Source organism: Triturus cristatus, chromosome 10 (genome assembly GCF_964204655.1).
Source record: "Triturus cristatus chromosome 10, aTriCri1.1, whole genome shotgun sequence".
NCBI classification, from domain to species: domain Eukaryota; kingdom Metazoa; phylum Chordata; class Amphibia; order Caudata; family Salamandridae; genus Triturus; species Triturus cristatus.
Window position 1 is genome coordinate 1,217,333,836 of NC_140593.1, and position 14,217 is coordinate 1,217,348,052.

Genomic DNA, 14,217 nt, shown 5'->3' on the forward strand with positions numbered 1-14,217 from the left:
AGCATATACCAACTTACTCATCCAGTCAAGAAGGCCTAAGACACAGCTGCTGTAGCATCCACAGCAAAGAGGACCCATTAAATCAATCAACATGAAACCAAGATGCCAACCACTACTGAAGAACATACCCTCTGGTGGATGAGCGCACACTTTGCTCCATTTCTCTATCCACTTTGAGATTATCAAATTGGATGAGACCCCGATAGTATAAAACAGTTTGCCTGTTCCCGTAACCATGCTCCATCAGCAGTGATAGAAATCTGTGTTAGCACCCTAGCCCCTGAACGTGTGACATCATCATCTCAGCCATGTGTCACTGTGCCACAAAAGCTACATGTTAGATCAGTTCAGTTGCAGTCATGCATAAAATATTGCTTCTTCTTTTTCAGAGACATATCACATCACATCACAAAGATAATTATCCGACTGGTGTGATGCAACAACACATTGTGAGACACAACAAAGAAGAACATTAATGATGATATTACAGACCATATGCACTGTGATGGATGTCAAGGAGGTGTTTCTGCATCCAAGCGACACAATGGGCTCGGTAGAACTTGCACTGCTTCCACTCCCAACAAAATATGACACAGTAAATGCCGCTGGCCTGTCTGGGGGCAGATTCGGATGGAGGCCCGCATCAACTCAAAGTTCAAACTCACGGAGTAAAATTTGCCATCAGTCATTAAAGAAGAACGAGCTGATGGCATGACAGGAGTGGTTCACTTGTTGGAAAGAAGTCACCGACTTATAGTAGCACAAGTAAAAGTATCACCAGCAGTAGCAAAACCAGTTGTAGAGGCACCAGTAGACATATTAGTAGTGTCTGTAGCACTAGAAGGAACGCTGGCAGAACACCCAGTAGTACTACCAGTTTGACCACTACTTGTAGCAGTGGGAGTCCAAGCAGTGATAGTCGTACTTGTAGTAGGACTTGTAGTATTGTTTAAAGTAGTAAGAATACTGGGAAATAAATTGGTAATAGTAGTTCCAGAGCGGTATACCGGTAACAGCAGTAATGCTGTGCCCTACTCAATGCCCAGATGTAGGCCTAGCAGATCTAGATGTAGTACAGAATCAGCACCATTATTAATCGTTGTACTTGATGTATCGTACACACAGTCGAGGCACTAGGTGTTTCATACACATCTACAAAGGAATGCAATTTACAGTGGGCGCAGTAGCAGTGGTAAAGAGAGGTGGTGGTAGTGGTAGTAGTAGTAGTAGGAGGAGGAGGATGTGCTTCTTAAAAATATTCTAGCCATTAAGTCTATTCATGCTTATATACCGTGGTTTCCTCAGCAGCAGAATCAGTTTAATGCCTTACACCTACTGCAGAAAGGAAAACTATCTGACAACATTCAAGTAAGAAATCCTTCTTTGGAATTCATTCAAACAGACTCGATGTAAGAGCCTCTCAGATGGAATGTAATATTTAGATGCAAATTGAGAAGTTGATAGTGATAGAATGAGCTCGGAAGTAGATGAACTTGCACTATATGAAGTAACATATTCCTAGGATGGGCACATTACCCAAGTCAAAGGATCATTTTAAGTCAGATAACCATTAGGAGTTATTGGACAGCCTTATCTCACCGGCACACCAGGTCAGACATCATGAAGCTCCAATCCTTGGTATGTGCTCTGGATAATGTGTTACTGGGGAAGGTAATTTTCCCTTAGGCCTTTCCAGGACAACTGCCTAGTTCATATCTTGTGCATACATTGATGGTGTTGTTGGAGACACTCGTACTGATTAAGTAAGCCCTGTACTCTACCTTTTAATCCCTAAAAAACGTATGAAAACTTTACAGATGCTCCAAGGGCGCTCAGCCCGTAATCTTGAAAACATTCTACCCACTAAGTGTATTCAAGCACATTCACTGCGGTTTCCTCGTGCAGCAGCAGAATCAGTTCAAGACCTTACACCAACTGCAGAAAGTAAACCAGGTGAAAACGTGACTTGCGCTGTCCCAGCTGGCTTCTGGGGTCATACAAGGTAGAGGGTCTCTTTCCCACTGTGATGAAAACATCTCATTTATAGTCTTCTCCTGTCTTTTCAATTTGCAACTCTGGATTTGTTGTCTCCGTTGTGACCGGAGGTCTAACGAGATCATAGGCTCATCCTTTGTGTACATGGCATGAGGAGCAAGACTTATTGTCCCACGATTCCTCCTTCCGGTTGGCTCATGAGGCACTCTGAGAGTAGCTTGCTGTAGATACACGTCATTTTAAAATAAAAAAGTTAGTTCTGGTCAGATAGTACTTCTCTAGCTCAAAATCTGCTATTAGTGTAGATGTCAAGTTTGGAAAGTACAATCGACATCAAAATCATGTCTCAGTGAATCTGCCTGTTTCACAGATAAAAGTTCCTTTTCAACATTTGTGACTTGTATGGCGAGAGATTTTGTGTGACTAAAACAACACAATGCTAATTAAATGCATGATCTAGCTGAAAGCATGTTTTACACCTACTTGGCACTCCTGCCACATGGCCAGTGTCAGCTGACACCTTTGAACAGTCTTACCAGGTGAACATCTGCAGCTCTGCTAAAAGGGAACACCACAGTAGCCAGGAAGAGGGAATGGAAGCTGCAGCCTGGACATCTGAAGCAAAGTCTCGAATAGCCGGCATGAGTGTTAGCAGAAGGAGCAGGAATAACAAAGAGGAGCGAGCTGACATAACTATCTGCCCAGGGTGGGGTTGGAAAGAATAAAATAGTTCTTTAGCTTCAAAGCTCACATTTTATCAAAAGATGTGGACACAAGCACTCTCTGAAATAGTTTGAGTTTCATCTACTCCACTGGAGAAAAAACAGGATTTAGTGTTCATAGCAGCTTTTTATAGCACCATTAAAGTACTAGTTCCCTTGATTTGAATACTGGTAAAGCTATTTTCCAGCATGGGCTGACAAAGCGCCTGCAATCTAGGATCGCCTTCTGCGGGGCAGCAGCCATTGAGGTTCAGCCAATGTTTGCTGGAGAGAGGGTATTTGGTGACGCTGAGAGACTGTTCGGTGTGTTCATTACTGGACTCTCAAGCCTAGAAGCCAGTACAGCGAGGAGGAGGAGCCTGGTGGAGGTGGGACACCACAAGCACTTATAGCGAGATAATCTCTCCCGCAGGTGGGACGTGCCAGAGTTGTGCCCAGGAGAAGACCGGGTCAATGCCCGTCCCAACTTTGCCAGTCATCGACCAGAAAAGGCTGGGCCACAGCTCTTGATTTCAAGACCAGATACGGAAGGTACTATTCCAATTTTAAAGGGAACAACTCTTGCTATGATCAATTGAATGGGTGGTAGAGTGCCAATCGGGTGCTCACAGCTCCCAGTGAGGGGTGTGTATTAACTTGATTAGTTATCAAGTGCTGAGTTTTTTGCTCTTAACCGGATTGTATTTATGGGAAGTGGAAGGCAGACAATGCCCCACTGGGAACAACAATGCCTAAAAAAACAAAATCTGCTAAATCATCCTACAAGAACAGCAAACTGAGGGAAATCTGTTTAAATCGAGGCAGTAGAAACCATCTTGAACATGACTAGCAATTCATGCCCCCTCCACTAACACATAGATTGTTAAATTATTTGCTAAGAACCACACAAGGAGCCTAACTCGCAGGGCACCTGGGATTGCAGATATTGATCCTCCACAATCAGATTCACCATGTAGATCTACTATTTCCTTGGTCTAATGTGAACAAACTGTGAGCTGCAAAAATAGGTTAGACATACTTGCATCTGTAGAGACACACACACTGAGCCCAGTGAGAACATAGAATATGTATGCTCCATCTTAAATACTCCCAAAGAGTAGAGACAAATGCCATGCTAAGATCATGGAACATGGCGCTGGTGAAGACTCTCACCACTAAACTGTCTACGATCCTTTCTCACTCCAGAGAGGGAGTGAATATGAGATGCTGGGTGGATTTGGCCCCTCGATGTGGAAAGGCTGTCGACTCAAGTGCCGCAGATAATAGTCGCTACCAGGCACTTGAGGGAATCAATTCCCAGTAAGTCATCTTTATTGCGCCCGAGGAAGTCACACCCTGCTGAAAATAACTGGAGAGAAAGAAGAAAAATATTGAATGGCTGGAATGATCAGAGAAGATACCGCTCAAGACATAATGAGAGGACAAAACAATCGGAATTATGGAGCTGGTGCAATTGCCCTTGTCAGGCAATTCCTGCAAAACAATCCGGCCCCTCACATGATGATGGGGGGGCCTCATACACACCGACAGGATGGGACCAGTAAAGTATAACGCATGGCAAGCAGACCGCTCAAAGGGAGTGATATATATATGCTTAATGTGACCAAGCTCCCCCGTGTCGCATGAGAAGGTGACAATTACCCGATTAACAAAGTAATATTTTGGATTTGGAATGCGCGTAAATGCAGAGCAGTGATACCGTATGATGTTTTAGCTAGGCGCTGTCTGAAATGCACGATTACTACTATCACCACAAGACTTGGCAGACAGAGTTTGATCAACATCCCCCACATGACAGATTTGCCTTAAGTATAAGCCTCTTTTGGCAGCTGAAGGGAGGTCTAATGTTGTTGCTATCCAGTTGTGGAAAGAGTGGATTGACTTAGCACGCAGAACATCCGCCATTGCCTTCCACTCCTCTTCGGGGCAAAAAGTACGATGACTGTAATGAACTCTCATGGAACACTTCAGGGCTAAAGTCGAAACTGTCAGATTTCAGCTGGGGGGATTTAATGGATGCCTTTATTATACGATTATTCCAGGACCAGGAGACCTGGTGTATGAGCCCGGTCCATTGATCTGGCTTCATTAATTATCATGTGGCAGCTGTTTCTCAAGGTCAGGGGAGACCCTCTGGGGGCTTGCGATCTGGGTGAAAACCTCTAGATTGTAGAAGTGGCTGCTCCTAAACTCACCTGGTATCCTGGGTTTGAAGATTCGTTCACCAGAGGGCAATAATAACCTATGCATTTTCGATGTTGATAACAAGAATGCTGACAGGAACATGGAGCTGGAAACCATTTCCCGGCTTGAGTCCCACACTGAATGTGCCCACACGGACTGCAATGCTACATTTGAGCCTCTTGATAATTCCTAATATGGCATTACAGAGGATGAAGATACTAGGAAGGGAATCCCGCACTTCGATTTACTACCTATAAACAGATGGGTGGTCTTGTCAACCCAGTTATTGGGAATGGCCATTAACTTAGGTCTTCGAGCGTGTAGTGGTCAGTCCCCATTGGATCTAGCCGGTGCTCATACCTTTAAAAGGATAGATCAGTCGACTAAGAAAGATTATATCATGCTAGATCTCCAACTCTGGTAATACACGAAGAATATGGAGGTGCTAGAGAGGGACGATAGTGATCACACTGCTCTTCACCCAACGATACAAAGTTATTTGCTACCTAGAGCCAAAGAATCAGCCTCCATACAATATGGCAAATTGAGCCTTCGAATAATAGGCAAGCACTAAAATGATTGTACTGTGTTAAAAGTCAACCACACCTAATGCCTCAAATCTATAATAAAGTCGCAGGCACGCAAAATTTAATGACAAACCCGGTCAAAGTAGCAGGGGTGACCACAGACATACTGGTGGCTCACAAGGAGCTATTTGATGCTTTAAAAGCTACGTTTTACAGGGAATCGACATTTTATACCCAAGCAGGAAGCTCAACCCTCTTGGTTCAATAAACAATGTAGTGAAGTCGGTACTCATAGCTTCTATCACATCTAAAGACCATGGGACCTGGCTGCTGCTTGGGTGCATTTTGTCCTATGATCTGACCGTAGCAGCTAGAGAAGGGGATAATAAATTATTCTGGATGTAGTAGGCCACAGAAGTCTGAATCATGTCTAAGGTGGACTTCTATGTTCAGCCTCCGGTTTGGGATGAACATTCTGAAGTTATACATCTGGAAACCAACAAGGTGCATAGTGGGTTACAGATACAGATTCACAGGTGACAAAAGGAACAAATTCTTATGCTGCCATCAATGGGATAAACTGTGGGAAGGCACCAGGGCCTGATCGAATACCGGGTGATCTGTATGCTTCAAAACCCCATGTATGGACGCCCTAGCTTAACAAGCTTACAAATTGTATATTAGAGGGTGCCAAGCTACCTAAATCATGGTGCGACGCCGAAATTGCACCGATTTATAAAAAGAGCAGTCATAAGGATCTACATAACTGCAGCTTAATTGATTGCTGGCAGGAGATTTTCTGCCACAAAATACTGAGAAAACTCGAAGTGGGCAAAAGAAAACAGGGTATTATTGGATGTACAAGAAGGTTTTCATCCCAACGCCAGTTCTGTTGATCAGATCTTTCGACTATGCACAATATACTGGAAGACTGACACTGGGAAAGGGCCATTTATATATGTGGCATTTGCCGATCTCAGGTCGACTTCACCCTGATCCCATTCCAAAAGCTAAGGAATGCCATGGATAGTATGATGTTCCTGATACATTCTATTGGTATTGAAAAGGTTACACAAACTATGCCCAGATGAGATGGGGTAGTAAGGGTGAAGTGAATAACCGCATTAGAATCAAGAAGGGAGTTCAGCAGGAATGCGTTTTGGCCCACACCCATTTTTCACTATATATAAATGATGAAGTGGAATATTATGAATATATCCAACAACGATGGACCAAAAATAGGAAAAAAGAAAACACCATCACTGGCATTCGCAGACAATACGCTTCTAATTTCAAAAACTCCTTTAGCATTGCAGACATTGATCGTTTTATGATGTTTTGAGCAGATCAAGGGTTGGAACTAAACACAAAAAACAAAGTACAAGTCCTTCAACACTATAAATATAAGAAGGACCACATTAATGAAACGTTGCAGATTTTACTATCCTGCCGTCAGACTGACAAGTAAGCTGTAGTGGAGGCAACAGATTATTAAGAATACATTAAAATTGCAGCATCAGTCCCCGGCCCTCCTCAAACTATACAAGACAACAAAAACTGAAACCATCTCACCAGCTGAAGAAGAATGAAATGCCACGGCCAAGGGGGCAGCTTTATATGGAGCCGAGCTATGGGCACACGTTCAGGATATTAGATTACCGGTGGTGGAAAACAGATTCATGCGATCATTCGCGAATCTTCCACACCGTGCCCCTTTTCATCCATTACTAACTTCGGTTGCATGCAATTGCTCATATTGTTAAATTAAGACCACTCTTGTACTGGTGCAGATTGTGGCAAACAGAGGAGATAGGCCCAAATAGGTCTGCCCTAGAAGAAACCCTACACTCAATGTAGGAGAGCAGGATCTGCTTCACATGGGTACCCCCACTTTTTGCTGGTGTTTTACTGTTTTTCGACCTTAGTCTGGCTGTGGCCCTGCTAATCAAGTCCACAGCCTAGCTGCTTCCTCTCTAAAATGGTTTGCATGTACATTAGGCACATATCTAATTGGATTCTGGAGTGCCTTATAAGCCCCTAGTATATGGTATATTATGTACCTAGGGCATAGGTACCTCAGAGGCCTACCAGGGGCTGCAGCATGTATTATGCCACTCCTGGGAAGCACTCCAAAATGGCACCACAGGTCTGCTACTGCAGCCTGGGTAAGGGTGTGCTTGCACCCCTTACAGTGGTATAGGCTACCTATATCCACCCATATATACAGACACATATAAACCTATAAGCCACTCCTATGGCAGGCCTTGACAATCCTGAAGGCAGAGTGCTTGGTTTTATGTGAGAGGGTGCCCAAGCATGAGCTGAGCCCCTCTGCAGCTTTCGGAAATACTTCCTTATGGCTGTTCTGTGATACAGCCATACCATATACTCTTAAGTGCATTATAACCTCATGGTAAATGCTAACTTTGGAATAGCTGCATCCAAACATGTCGTGTTTGGGGTCAAACGCTTTGGAATACTACACCCCCCCCCCCCCCCCCCCCTTCTAGAGGGAGAGACATGTTCACACTGGCTAAACCCGGTAGGACTTTCTTGAGCCCTGGCTCACAAAATGGATACCTCTGCCAGAGACACGGGTCTGGCCTCCTGCTGCTGACCGAAACTCCGGCAGGGGAAGCCTGGGCAATAGGTTTCCTGTCGAAGGGAGGTGTGACCACCTCCCCAGACAGGCAGATGTGTATTGGGGCTGGGCGGGAGCAATCTCTGGTGCTTTGAAGTCCTGCACTGGGGGCACGTTTGCTGTCCCTGTGCATAGCCCAGTTCAAACTGGTTGCAGGGGCTATCTGCCCCTGCTCTTGCGCGAAACTGGACAAAGGAAATGGGTGTAACCACCCCTCTTTCCAGACCCCACCCATAGGTGGGGCCTTAGAGTTAGTCCATCCCCTAAACTTACTATAAGTATAGGAATCCAGTCCCTAGGACTTTAGATTACCCTGGACGAAACTCTGCAACATAAATCCTGGACTTTCGACGTTCTATCCTGACTAGAAGACTGAAGAAATCTCCCTTGGGGTCAAGGAGTGACTCCCCTGCTTGGCAGGCACCAAAGAAGCAACTGACCGGTCTGCATCGCTGAAGCTCCTGCCGGACGCCGAAGTCTTTGCATCACCAGAGGTGGATTTCCAGACTTCCCAGAGGCTACCCTGAGTCCACAGCAAAGCTGAGGCCCGTGGCCATCATGGGTGACGTGGAACCGTGACCCCTGGACACCGTGAACTTTTGCAGCAACACTATCTTCCTGGTCCTCCTCGAAGTTGTACTTTGGGCTCCGAGTAGCCCCAGCCTTGAGCATCTCCTGCACCGAAGATTGTTGGCCTCCACTCCACGAGTGACCCGTGGGCCAGCTTCAAGTGCGACCGCTCGAGGCTCCTTCGCGATCACTAGCCTGTTGGCTAGCAGGTCCCCACGAAGGCAACTCCTTTTCTAATTGGGCTTACCTGGTTGCTCTAGACGTGCCCTGACTTACCCTCGCTGGGTGAGTCCCTCAGACCTTGCTGGTCTGCACCGCAGTCCTTTCTCTGAATTCCAGTGACTTTCCGTTGCCAAGGCTTGTTGGGTCCATTCTGGTCGCCGACACCGCAGCACTGGACATCCTTCGTGGGACAGCTCGAATCCGGCTCGTGGACTTCGTCGACGCCTCCTGGACCTCGTGGCTGAAGAGTCAAGACACCCATCAACTCACCTGAACCACCCGAAATCTGTGGGCATTGGTCCATCCTGCCCTCGGTCACTGGCAAGTGACCCAGACTCTGTCCCCTCTGCTTTCAGGGTCCTTCCATCCTAGATCCAGGCTTGGATCTCTGCGGACACTTCTCTTCACGGCAGCAGCAGTTCTTTGCAGGCTCCTATTGAAAATCGACGACGCGACCCGACACCAAAAGACACCTATGCACCCGGCTTCCCTGGGTGAGGTAACTAGAGTACTCCGGTGCTCTTGTGGGTGCTAGCCCTAGAACTTCTTAAGTCCAAAAGGGTTTGGTCCTGACTCGATTAGAAGTGTCCCTAATCTTTAAATTTCCAACCGCGACATTGCCCATAGAAAATCACGGGAACCCGCTGTTGTGTTTACACACTGCATACAGTCCCCGTGGGTCTCCTGTGTCACTACCTTGGGTGGTTCCTTGGGGTCCCAGCGATTCAACAGGCTCTAGGCCTAGTGTCTATTCAAGTCGTGGTTATTATACCACTTTTTTGGTATATGGTCTGGTAAGCCCCTAGGGCCCAAACGTGTATTTGTGCTATTATTGAAAATTGCTGACTTGTAAACTAAGTACTTTGAACTCCAGTCTCATAAAGAGACTAGAGGGGTGTGTTTTAACTTAAATACATATATTTTGAATATATACCTGGTGTGGTTGTCTTTTCATTTGATCATTCAAGAGATTATAGACTGGTAAAACAAGCCGCTTTACATTCCTTCAAGACTTAGCCTGAAGGCTGCTCTCCATAGCTACCACTAGGATAGCTTTCAATAAAGGTTGTCTTTAACCATTCACCATAAGGGGTCGTTTGGACTGATACAAGGTGCCCACTAGAACTAGTGCACAGCATATATCAGGCCACCTTCTCACGCTCAAACCATAATTTAAGAATTCCGTGGTTTAAAATATATATCTGCCCTCTGGGTGTTTCCTGCCAATGCTCACTGGGTGTCTACGTCGGTCAAAAAATAAAAAGTTTGGCTCTTTACCGGAAGAAGAGCTGCACAAATGAATACTTGTCAATGTGACAGGCAGATTTTTAGATCCCAAATGCGCACCATCATTGGAGCCCTTCTTTGACAATTTTGCATGTCCAATGGCCAAGCAGTTCTATCTTAAATGCAGGTATGCCCTCCAACCCACTAACAGTTACTTCTGCATACAATGGGGCAAAGTTTGTGCTAATAACAGATGCATCAGAGGAGCAGTGAGCATTACATCAAGCAACTGACTGTGCCCTACAACTTCTGATCTGTTCCAGGTATTTCCGTGGCAGAATGCTGCCAAATAAATGAACTATTTTGGTGCTATGAAGCCACACTCTTAGATGTTTGGATAAAGTAGCTATTTTTCGTGATTTCTTTTCATCTACTTGCAATTATGTATTTATCAATTTTTTTTTGCTTTTTGATCCTTTGATCCTATTCTTAACATTTATTATGTACTGTGTTTAGCAACACTTTTTTTTTTAAACTAAAACACTAATTATCCTCCAATTTGCAAAATGCTGTGACCAAGGGCATTCCAACCAGAACAGTATTTTCCGCTGAAGAGTCTCACTGCGTAGCAGTACACATTTGTCTCTTTCGCTTCTTGCAATAGACATAGCCATACCCAACATAGCTTGAATCAGATCAGTGCACAAGAAAGCTGGATAAGACTTACCCTGGAAAGCTTTTGGAATTGATGATGCCGAACCCCTTGAGCCTGATGCCCTTGACTGGGACAGTGAGAAAGCCGCCTCCTGCCCCTCTGTCCTGTGGCAGCACCACTGTTCTGAGGCTGGCAAACAACTCTTTGAGTGTTGCTGGCAGATGGGTGCCTCTCCGCTGCGCCGCCTCACAGCCAGCGCCGGGCAGCAAGCAGGTGACAGGCTCCTGCCTTGACCACTGTCAGGAGTCCGTGGGGACGCACGCTGCTCGTAGGGGGAGCTGAGGGAGATGCAGGTGTCGGACATGCTCTCGTCGCTCTCCACAGGCTGGTTCTGGCCATTCGGAAGCGTCCTCAAGTCATGCCCACCAACAGGCACTCCCAGAAAGCTGTCCAGTTTAGACATGCATATAGGCTGGCAAATCTGAGGGCTGTTGCTATGTGCTAAATGTACTTGTGCTGGATAAGCACCCTTTAATAGGCTGGTACTGTTGGGCATGTGGCATTGTGGGTCGCCGCCCCCAGTAGTCCTTCCGGATTGCACTTCAGTTTGCGTAGCTATGGGTTGGTTGTTGGCTTGGACACAGCCTGGCCACCCGGGGCTGTATTTGAAAGTGTTTTCTTCAGGCGTCAGAAGCATGTCCTGGAAACTGTTTCCTAGCATATCCACTGGGGGTGGCGGCTCCTTGGCAGAAACATTGTTGGCATCTTGTGAAGAACGAATGTCACTCTCTCCTGGAATACAACACGATGAGCTGTGCAACTGTTCCAGTTTCTCAAACACCTATAAAAGAAAGGAAGAATTCAGATCATTGAATTATGGACAGTTCCAGATCTTCACGGAAAGCATAGAGATCCACCTATATTAATGGTTTTCCAAAGTTTGTGTCTACCCTATACATAATCCTGTGCCTTGTTGACAGCATTAAGTGAAGTTTCTAAGTAAAGCCTTTATTTAGCAGTAAAAAGATTAGGAGCCAGTCTATTCGGTATCAATTCTTCAAAGCATCCTGTGATATAGCGGAATAATCAGAGAATAGGTTGTCGGACCCAGTTTTGGGGATTATGGGGAAGGCAAGGAGTACTCGGCCTCAACCGAGTAACCGTAACTGGTGCTCTGTAAAGCGCTCTGATACCCGATTCGGTTGCGGGTCAAGTTCGCGCTATATAAAGCTCTGCAAAAAAAAACCACACAAAAAAAAACCACATGGGGGCTGAGGTCGTTTGCCACTGAGGTTCAGGCGCCCGTCCTACTATGGCTCTGCAAATTGGGCTAAGTACAATCCCTTCTGCATGTGACAAAGGGTGGTGAGGACAAGCAGTCGCAGGCCCATCAAGGAGACAGTGCAGGTCTCTAGCTCAGAGTTCAATAACCAACAAACAAACATGATAAAGTGAATGTCCAGCCCACCGCTTGTTTATGTAAGAAAGTACAAACTTTAATCATTCAGTTCTACGTATTAATACACACTCCCAAAGTCATATTCTTAATGTCTCTGGGTGCCATCTTCTGTGGGCACTGCACACAGCCCGCTCGCAGGTCTCCCTTTAGGTACTGGGCCCCCTCACCCCCGCTTTAAGGACAACAAGGAGTAGTGTTAATTTGACTTATTTGCAGCCTAAATCACGAGATGAGCTCAGTCTCTTCATTTTACCCCGTCGCGGAAAGAAGAGTATCTCGAGCCCTTTGACTGCCATCTTGCACTCCGAGGGGTTCTCTCGCACACTTGAGAAAAGCTGCAGAGAACCCACAGGCCTCTGCGGCAGTCTGTTGGCCAGTTGCGGCCAGTGTATCCGCCCATCAGATTGTGGTTGCTGCGTTGGGTCCTGTAGGGTTGTTTGAGGGACAGACAGCGGTGGACTAGGTTTTTGCGGTCCCAGCTGTGACAGATGCAGTCCACAAGCGGTGCGGTACAACCAGACTGTAGGTAGGTGCAGTCGCAGGGGGCGAGAGGTCCTCCACCATCCGCAGTTGTAGCCCATGTCTGGTCCACATGTTTTACAGTTGCAGCCCCATCTAGACCTTCAGGAAATCAGGAGGTGCAGCCCTGTCTGGGCCTTCAGTAGCCATGCAATCACAGCACCACTGAGCCAATCGCAGTAGTGCAGTTACCACCAGAAGAGTCGTCTGGTCGTCCCCACAGGGCCAGGGTCCTCATGGACCGCTCTCTGGCACTCAGCTTCTTCCGAGGAGTCCCACAGCCATAGAGGGTATCCAGGAGCTCGCTCTTTTGTGGACAGACTCTCCACACGCAGGGCAAGGCAGGCTCCCCTCTCTCAGATTCTAGGTACTTGAGGGCAGGCACACCGCTCCTCCGGCAGTACATCCAGACTTCAGGTGAGTTCTGCTCACCTCTGGGAGACTGGCTGCTAGGCAGACAACAGCCCTGCCTGTGCAGTAGTCCTCTCAGTACTCTGCTGATAAATCCAATCTTGGTCACAAAGAACTTGGAACAGAAGCCAAGAGGGGTTATTTGGGTCCCATATTGAATATGCTACTTACCAGTATGCATCTGTTCTTGGCATGTAGGGCTGCTGACATTCATATCTGTGCATAGATCGCCGCCTAGTGTTGGGTCCGGATGTTTGCACGTTGTTGTCCTGGAAGAGTCTTCGAAGTATCCGGAGATAGGTGACTCCTCCCCTGGACCACAGTGCGCATGGGCATCCTCTCCATCCTCAGATTGTTTTTCGCCATTGTGGCAGTGATGGAGTAGATACAGAAAGTGATGACCATGCTTACAGTAATTCTGAGAGCTGCAGCTGCTACAGGCGCCGGGGAGGAGGGTGGGCGATATGAATGTCAGCAGCCCTACATGCCAAGAACAGATGCATACTGGTAAGTAGCATATTCAGTTCGAGGCATGTGGGCTGCTGAATTCATATCTGTGCATAGAATATATAGCAGTACCCTCTATTAGCGGCGGCTACCAGTGCCAGCTGCAGCGGTCTGAAAAAGAGTTTTGAGAACAGCCTGTCCTACAGCTGCCTGCTGTTTTGATTGCACATCTACACAATAGTGTTTGGTAAATGTATGTGTAGTGGACCAGGTGGCTGCTCTACATATATCATGCAAAGGAATGTTTCCCAGGAAAGCCATGGAGGCCCCTAACTTACGTGTTGAGTGGGCTCGTGGGGGAATCGTTAATGTGCGTTTAGCTTTTTGATAGCAAATTTGAATACATTTAACGATCCATCTGGCTATACCTGCTTTGGAGATGGCGTTACCTTTGTGGTGTGGGGCAAAGGCAACGAAAAGTTGTTTTGTTTTCCTAAAGACTTTAGTCCTGTCTATATAGTACATGGGGGCTCTCTTTACATCCAGTGTATGGAGTGCTCTTTCTGCGACAGTTTGTGGGTTTTGAAAGAAAACGGGCAGTTCAATAGTTTGATTCATGTGGAACTGCGATATCACCT

At 46.4% G+C, this 14,217-nt stretch overlaps 1 protein-coding gene across 2 annotated transcripts in view; it reads right to left on the minus strand.

Annotated features, from left to right (window-relative positions):
- IRAK1 (interleukin 1 receptor associated kinase 1) overlaps positions 1-14,217 on the minus strand; it is a 286,369-nt gene that overhangs the window by 22,930 nt on the left and 249,222 nt on the right. For both annotated transcript variants that reach the window (XM_085629743.1, XM_085629744.1), the window contains exon 12: positions 10,816-11,584. In XM_085629743.1, the coding sequence (XP_085485869.1) occupies positions 10,816-11,584 (769 nt within the window). The remainder of the gene's footprint in view (positions 1-10,815; positions 11,585-14,217) is intronic.